General features: G+C 36.5%; 1 protein-coding gene across 2 annotated transcripts in view; it reads left to right on the top strand.

Annotated features, from left to right (window-relative positions):
* LOC128618716 (dedicator of cytokinesis protein 2) overlaps positions 1-7,857 on the top strand; it is a 131,755-nt gene extending 123,898 nt beyond the window's left edge. The window contains exons 38-52 of one of the 2 annotated variants that reach the window (XM_053642516.1): positions 1,432-1,521; positions 2,095-2,199; positions 2,298-2,439; positions 2,881-2,962; positions 3,223-3,307; positions 3,393-3,479; positions 3,592-3,768; positions 4,015-4,098; positions 4,196-4,333; positions 4,485-4,603; positions 4,775-4,862; positions 5,631-5,732; positions 5,896-5,998; positions 6,157-6,305; positions 7,180-7,857. In XM_053642516.1, the coding sequence (XP_053498491.1) occupies positions 1,432-1,521; positions 2,095-2,199; positions 2,298-2,439; positions 2,881-2,962; positions 3,223-3,307; positions 3,393-3,479; positions 3,592-3,768; positions 4,015-4,098; positions 4,196-4,333; positions 4,485-4,603; positions 4,775-4,862; positions 5,631-5,732; positions 5,896-5,998; positions 6,157-6,305; positions 7,180-7,236 (1,608 nt within the window). In that variant the 3' untranslated portion in view covers positions 7,237-7,857. Of the gene's footprint in view, positions 1-1,431; positions 1,522-2,094; positions 2,200-2,297; positions 2,440-2,880; positions 2,963-3,222; positions 3,308-3,392; positions 3,480-3,591; positions 3,769-4,014; positions 4,099-4,195; positions 4,334-4,484; positions 4,604-4,774; positions 4,869-5,630; positions 5,733-5,895; positions 5,999-6,156; positions 6,306-7,179 lie in introns of both variants that reach the window. The other variant, XM_053642515.1, reaches the window with a different exon arrangement.
* Positions 7,858-8,696: the final 839 nt, after the last annotated feature.

Genomic DNA, 8,696 nt, shown 5'->3' with positions numbered 1-8,696 from the left:
TGGGTTTTTAACTCATGTCCTTCTGATCAAAAGTCTAATGTCCTACAAACTACAAAGTAATTATTTTGGATTGCAATAAGGAAAGTACGAAGAAAGTTTTACTGAAGTACATTGAAATGCCAGGCAGGTTCTAGCTATTAAGCAGGTAAGCGTGAGGTTGTAACACAGAGGACTCAGCAGCATAATTGGGCTCTTTATAAATATGTACAAGTGTAGCATCAACCCTGAAACTAAAAGCCGAATTCAAACCGAGAGCAAAATCTGGTAAAAAGTTTATACTGTGCTTACAATAATCAGTCATAACTGCACAGGTAAAAGTAGGCAGAAGGGTAAATAAAAACAAACAATCCAGAAACCAGTACACAAAGAAGCGCATGGTAAACTAGTGAATACAGCTCAAAACTGTGCAGTGAAAAAAGGAAACAACACAAATTAGATACATACTTTACTAGTAACAGGAAGTAATGAAATCCAAACTAAAACCCAAGAGAGCTTGACCTCTGGTGGTTAGGTGGGGTATTGCAGGGAGCCATTGCGACTGTGGTATAAAGCACTATAAAAAAAAAATGGTAATAGCAAGATAGTTTAACTAAATTTCATATAAATTGTTGAGAGCTTATAGGTGTAGTGGGAAACTTGTTAGGAATTAATAGAAGCACACAGTAAATTTAATAATTGTGAAATTTAGTGTGTTTTTTTACATTTGTGTGTAGCAGTGTCAGTAGCATAATAAATGTTTCTTTTATATTAAAGTTTTATTAAAACATAACAGTACATGTTACGTTTTCATGAGTCTTTTCTGCGCTAAGCATACAGACACAACATATTGATATACAATAATGAATTGTATACTGAAGGACATGTTAAGGTCCCAGCAAAACCAAAAGAACCCACGCTTTCTTTTACAGCCGAGATTCAGCCCCACTTGTGAACTACAATGAATTTAAAACTGAGATTAAAAGTATTGCCATAACTCTGGTGTAACTGTTATGCTGTTTCCACTAGAAATTATGTGAGTGCATTAGGTAATAGAAAGCTTACACACAATGCTTAATGCTGGATAACTTACTGATAACTTATTTACAGTTTAGAGTACTTTTTTCAGTTCCTGATTAAATCTGATGTTAAAGTGAAAATAAGTATTTCTACTTATCATACCTTTACTCCAAATAATTATCCAAGTTCTTTGTCCATTTCTTCCTAATACCTAAAAGGATTTGTCCTGCACAATGATTAACAGCTAGAACTTGCCCAACATATGTTGTGCACATTAGTTAACTGTCTTGGTACTTACAATCTTTTAACTCAAAACAACTGGAGATTTCACACAATGAAAAATCACATTCATTTTAGTTCATAGCTATAATTTCTATTTTTACTGGCCTCTCATCCTCTTGTGTGTTTATATTTTCATACATCTGTGTGTTTTAGATGTGGGAGGAAGCCATTGCTTTGTGTAAAGAACTTGCAGAACAGTATGAGATGGAGGTCTTCGACTATGAACTACTTGGCCAGAGTCTGGTAAACACAGCCGCACATAGATTTTTCAGCATTTTTTTTTTTTTACACAATATAATATAAGATTCATGAATCCTGGATATGTGCCATGTAGTCATTACTCCACACCTGCCATTCCCTCTAAATCTTTGATAGCTAGTTTAATCACCTTCTGCTGAGGGGAAGAGAACGATTTATATCCACTCTAATGATGAGATAGCTTCAACTTGATGTTATATTTCATCTATTCTGCTAATTAATCAGGCTGTCTGAATTTTTGTAATTATATGAGACTATGATAATTAAATGAAACTGTTCTGTAGATAATCAGGGGTTTTAATCCTATTCACCAGTTTCAGGGAACAAAAGGTGAGCACTGTCTTATTTTCATCAAATTGGGCCAACTTTCTTTGTGAAATCATGTATAAATTGCAGCTTTAGATTTTTGTATCTGTCTAACTAAAGACCAAAGTGTGTTACGGAAGTACAGCTTGTAAAACGCTCGTTGTTTTACATCTTTCAGTTCTTACTGACAAAGTCAATGAAATGTTCTCTTTCAGTGTTTCTGATATGTTCCACTGTATTTACTGCTTACAGAAACAACAGGCCAAGTTCTATGAGAATATTATGAAGATCCTGCGACCTAAACCAGATTACTTTGCTGTTGGTTACTATGGCTGCGGCTTTCCTCAATTCCTACGGGTCAGTGTTTGTGTTCATAAGTTTTCTAATGAAAGAAATGAATATGTTATATGCATATATACATACATGTCATGTTTACTCATGTGTTACTCATGCAGAACAAGGTGTTTATCCACCGTGGGAAGGAGTATGAGCGCAGGGAAGATTTCCAGAGCCACCTGATGAGTCAGTTCCCCAGTGCTGTCAGACTTAATACCACTACCATACCTGGAGATGACATCAGGAACTCCCCATTGCAATGTATCCATTAAAGACAAGACACACTGTACAGTACATCACAAACATGTACACATGTATACAACAAAAATCCAGCAGGGCATAACAAATCCCTAGACCACATGACTGTATAATTGGGTATTTTATAGGCTCAGAGACACATAAATCAACTCTAGATGTAGGGTTTGAAATTGAAATGCATGGATAAGTTTAAGATGAACCTATTTTATGACTCTGAGAAGACCTCATGCAATTTCTGGTCAATTATTGTAAATTTTATCATCACTAGATGAAAATCTAATCTATAAAACCTGTAAAACGGTTCCACTCCTCACTCTTAACTTAATGTTTATTAGCTAAGAGTGGGGAAATAATTTATTTTTATTGGACATTAAAAGCTTAGAGTGTGGAATGTAAAATAAGCTTATCTGTGTCAGTATACCATTCTTAGCATGGCGTTTTCAGACATCCAATGCTTCACTGTCCAGCCTGTTCTGGAAATCCCACCCCGTCTGATGAACAAGCCAGTTCCCGATCAGATTATCAAGTTAGTATTACAGTAATCACAATATAAATACTGCTTGTAGTCTCCAGCTCTTGGATGAGTATACTTCTAACCTGATCTCATGAGAAATGTGAATGAATATGAAAGAAACATGGACAATGTAGGATTTTGTTCAATTTTATATGAATGACGTATTATGAAAAGGTACAAATATAACTTGATTCATGTGAATTGTTGTGGATTTACATGTATTAGACCATGTTGTACGGTTCTTCCCACTTTTACACCTATTTATTTTTTAGCTTCTATAAGTCCAACTATGTTCAGCGCTTCCAGTACTCCAGACCTGTGAGGAAGGGAAAAGTGGACCCTGATAATGAGTTCGCTGTAAGTCACAACTTTTTGCTGGTACACATACACACATAAACACATGCACAGGAATAATACTCCATCTCCCTCTCTTTTTGTGTAGTCTATGTGGATTGAACGCACCACTTTCTTCACTGCGTATAAGTTGCCAGGGATCCTGCGCTGGTTTGAGGCCACAAACATGACTCATGTGAGTATCACAGAGAAATGGGTTAGACAAGCACTCACTTTAATCAGCAGTGTTTGCTGTTAAATGACAAAACTATAACTGTTCATTTCCTTCTTTACCACTTTTCTATCAGACGACTGTGAGTCCTCTGGAGAATGCCATAGAGACGATGGGAAGCACCAATGAAAAAATACTTACAATGATTAACCAATACCAGTGTGAAGAGACTTTACCCATAAACCCCCTTTCCATGTTGCTTAATGGTATCGTGGATCCTGCTGTCATGGGTGGCTTTGCCAAGTATGAAAAGGTGTGTGTTGGATTTGTGTTTAAGAAAAGCTACCGACCCTTTGTTCTGATTTTGCATGAAGACTATGACGTAGGACGTTTGTACACACTTTGATAGTGTGACTATATTGGAAAATTTTAACCAAAAAGTTTTTTTCCTAAATCTTTTCACCCATCTTTTCCAAGGGTGCAAATAATTCTGGAGATAAATTCTAAACAGTTACTCCACAATTACTCTAAAATTAGCGCTTTTAACTTGCCTTTTTAGGCATTCTTTATAGAGGAGTACACACACGAGCATCCAGAGGACAAAGAAAAGCTGCACCGTCTCAAAGACCTCATCGCATGGCAGGTACACACAAAAATGTCTGCATGCGTATCCAAACATATAGCTCTATAAAAACCTTGTCCCATTACTGAAGTGGCATGACATGTACCCCTTCCTTCAGATCCCCTTGCTGGGCCGAGGAATCGCTCTGCATGGCAAGAGGGTGACAGGCGATCTCCGACCTTTTCATGAGCGTATGGAGGAGTGCTTCAAACAGCTGAAAAAGAAAGTGGAGAAAGAGTACGGCTCCAGGGAACTGGTGAGAGACAGACTAACTGAGGTGGACACTGTGGATTGATAATTATATGTACTTCATTGTTCCCCAAGGGGAAATTAGATTAGTGTTAATATAAAAGAAGGGAGTTTTATTTTCTTGTATTGATTTATTTTGTTTCATTTTTCTCTGCTAGCCGGACATGGATGAGAGACGGTCTACTCGTCCACGTTCTGTACTTCGCTCAGTTCGGCAGTCCATCTGCTCGTTAGCAGGATCAGAATGTGGGACCCCCACTAAGTTACACCCAGACAGGTAAACACACCCTGAAAAACAACACATTTACAGATTCAATAGTTTTTTTAATGTATATTTTCTATTCTCATCCAATAACTTCTCTCAATAATTCTCTCTCTCTCTCTCTTGCTCTCTCTTACTCTCTGTCTCTCTCTCTCTCTCTTACTCCCTCTCTCTCTGTCTGTGTAGTTTGTCTCTGGACTCAGGGCCGCTCAGCCCCGCCTCCCTGCCCCACTCCAGTGGGAGTATCAGTGTGATTGACGAGAGCGGCCTTGAGGTAGAGGTGAGAACCTAAGCACTTAATCCTAGAATCAGAATTTAGTTGTTGGAATGTCTTTTTTTTATTATTCAGGTTAAAACACCTTCTTTTAGTCTGGCTCTGATAATATTTTGGTGTCTTTTATTATACACTCACTAGCCACTATTAGGAACACCTGTACCTCTGTACAGTTGTTGGTGCCGGATGGCATGGAATGGTGGAACAGGAGTGTAGAGTGGAACGGGGAATGGTGTGAAAAACAAAAAACATTCAATGAACAACAGTTCTGCTGGCAGTAACCTGCTCATTGATGACTGGTTCAACTTGGTAGGAAGTCTATAATAACTCAAATAAGCAATCTTAACAACCACAGTGGGCAGAAAAGCAGCTCATAGTGCATCGAATGAGTCCATCTCCATGCCATGCCTTTGTTGGTGCTCCGAATGAGCACCAACAACCATGCCACTGATTTTTTCCCCCATTGCATGAATGAGCAGATATACAGATGTTTCTATTAAACCGGCGAGTGAGTGTATTTTCTTATATTTTTTATATTTTCCTTTATTAGTAAATTTTTAAAGAAAGAAAAAAGTACTATATATATTAAGATGATGATAGTGGGGGTGCTAATTATTGATGATGATGATGATGATGATGATGATGATGCTGATGATGATGCTGATGATGAGCATGATAATGGCAGTGGTTTTACATCTTTTATTTCTTTCACAGTTTACCAGGATTTGACTTCGTCTCATTTTCATGCCCATGATTTTATTCTTTTAGGTCAAGTTGAGGAAGTCCAAAAAGAAAAAGAAGCAAAGTAGAGGCAGCATGATCTTTATCAGTGAAGAGAAAGAGAGAATCAGCACCCTGGACCTCAGACGGGTTAGTCACAGCAGAATCCTTTCACTAAATAGTCTAACCTCCTTTTAAGTGGACTTAATGCACTTTGTTTCATACATAAAGGAGCTTTATCTGGCAAAAACAATAGCAATCTGGGATAGAACTCCCAATTTTAGTGTGTATTTAATTTCCTGTTATGCCTTAGATGTCAAAGAAGCAGGAGTTCCGGAGTGATACAAATCTGTCAGAGCCCAGTGAACAGAGCAGCCTGGCCAGTAGTAACTCTAGATCATTGCCTACTATTACTGGTACAAACACATGCACACACATCAAAATCCTTGTTATCAGACTTTATGTCCTAATTCTTAGTAAATAAAATGTGGAATATTCACATTTGTAGTTTAACAGGTTGATGAAGTCTATACAAGCTTCACCAACTGTATTTTAATATTTTGTTGTATAATAGGTCTGGCTCTGACAGTAGCCAATGGGAGTGAGGAGCTGGAGTCAGCACGTTCTAAACGGGACAGTAAGACCATGTCTGTGTGTCTTCCATCTGACCGAACTGGTGACCGGCGCTCCAAAGGAGTTATTAACCTGCTCTTTAAATCAAAGGTAATTTAAATACATGGCACACAATTAATGATACATTTACTGATTCGGGGCATTTTCACACGTGGGCTTTTTTTCTGGATCTGAGTGTGCACAAAAAAATGCTTTTAGATCAATACTTTAGTGTTTTTAGAATTTTAGTGTCAATACTGTAGTGTTTTACATCTCTATCTACTGTATTTTTTCTGTATGCGTGATTACCAAAGACAAGAACCTTCACCTTCACACCATATACACTAAACGTCATCAATAAAAGTATTATATCAAAATATACCCCTTTGCTTACATTTTAACAAGGAGGTATTAAAAATGCATATTTAAAAATGCGTGTGCAGTGTGTCCTAGAAATAGGAAGTACTGGTTGTTCTTTTTGAGTATACCAACTGTCACATATGCAGTGAATTTGAGTTTGTTTGTCATTTGAGCCTTATCCAACTTCCCAACAGTTGAGCAAAACACTAAAGAGTACTTTTGGTTATTTATGAAGGTTTTGTGCTCTCCATGCATCAACAAAGAAGAGCACTGAGTTTTGTTAACTATGTTGGTAAAGCATTATCACAAATTCCTCCTCTGGAAAAAAAAAATCCTCACATCTCATACTTTCAAGCTTCATTTACAAATGTCTGAAGAAATCATGAAAATGTTTTGCATAAATGTTTATTTATGGAGTTCAGCAGCTCTCTGTAAATATCCAGTATAATGGAGTTTTGAGTCGACACACTGCACAGGGAGACATGTAGGAAATTAGTCAGTCATAATCACACATACACTACAGATTCAGTAGATAGAGAGTAGATTAAAAAACTCAAGTATTAAGTTGTTCTTGAATGTTCTTGATGTCAGAAATTCTTCATGTGTTCTTCCTTGTACTTCACAGCCGAAGAGTGAAGATGGCAAATCTGCGTCCGATCCTGCTGGCAAGACTCATTTTTAACTCTGCTGCCAAAACTGTTTTCTTGGATATATCTGTGTATCTAGAAAATATATAAAGATGATCTACTCATTTATAAGGAGCAACCATTTTTTGGTGTGAAAATAATATTGGTGTGTTGAAGGCAAAGATGGATGATTTGTATATCTATATTGTAGCGCCTTTAGCAGCACAGTATAAGCCTGGAAGTTTCATGTGTAAAGATTCTGAATCTGTCTTGTTAGGATACTCTAAATATTATGAGTTTTAATAATGAATACAAAAATGAGCAAAGTTCAGATGAATTGATAAGCTGTCTTTTTCTTTATATTTGTCATTATAAAAGAATAAAAATGGATTATCACTGTATCCTATCAGTATTAAGGTGATGTTCTGTATGATTACCGTAATATGTGAAACTTCTTTCGGCACATCTGTACAGTCTTAGAGTGGGGTGTGTGATGAAGTACTGTTTATTTCCTAAGGTAAGTCTCAGGGGTAAAAGTAATATTTAGGACATGGGGAAGCTCTATTTCTTTCATGGCTTTCAACAACGTGGGGAACAGTACTGTTAACTGCATGTTTTAATAAATGCATATCTTCACACTGATATCATGGAAATGTGATTAAAAGTATTTCATTGCACATGTTTCTGTTCCAAGAGTTTCGTCCAAAAACTAGTTATTGATTAGGTTCATTGGTCAAACCTTAGGTGTTTACTAATCATTATATCTCAGTTTCAGCATCAGAATAATGCATACTAGAATTTTAAGTATGCATACTTAAAAAAGAAGTATGCATACTAGAATTTTAAGTATGCATACTAGAATTTTATGTATGCATACTTAAAAAAGAAGTATGCATACTTGAAAAAGAAGTATGCATACTAAGATTTTAAGTATGCATACTTAAAAAAGAAGTATGCATACCTGTACTACAAGACTCGTTCACGCTCGTTATATTTTATATAATCTTGTAATTCGAAAATTTTTTAAATTAGGTTTATCATACGTTTTGATAAGAACGTAATATTTTTATATGAACCATTCGACCACACATTCCATTTTCATTGTACTGTGTTCAGCTACAGTATGTTGTTCCATGTACCACCTGGAGGTTATTGTGTGAAGCCCAAAATATTCATTTAAATTCTTAGAGCCTGCGGTATACCGTGTGATCACACATGACGAATAGCGTGATACTGTGTGAAAAAACACGCATTCTTAAAGACCACATCTGTATTTATTTTGCAAACTGGTTTTTAAGTATGTTCATTTAAATGTTGTCATTTTTCAAGTATGCATATGAACTTTGTGTCCATACTCAATTCACATTTATTTGGTTAAAGACTTCTATGTATGAGTACATTAGGAAACGTTGCTTAGTTAACTAATCCATATGGTAAGCTAGTTAAACTTTAGCTAACTCATTCTGCAGTGGTGAGTAGGTGTAATGGCTAGTGTCAGGAGTTCATGTTCCAAGGC

This window comes from Ictalurus furcatus, chromosome 14 (assembly GCF_023375685.1).
Source record: "Ictalurus furcatus strain D&B chromosome 14, Billie_1.0, whole genome shotgun sequence".
Classification (NCBI taxonomy): domain Eukaryota; kingdom Metazoa; phylum Chordata; class Actinopteri; order Siluriformes; family Ictaluridae; genus Ictalurus; species Ictalurus furcatus.
The sequence above is the reverse complement of the archived record's forward strand: the minus strand, read 5'-3'. Positions and strand labels throughout refer to the sequence as shown.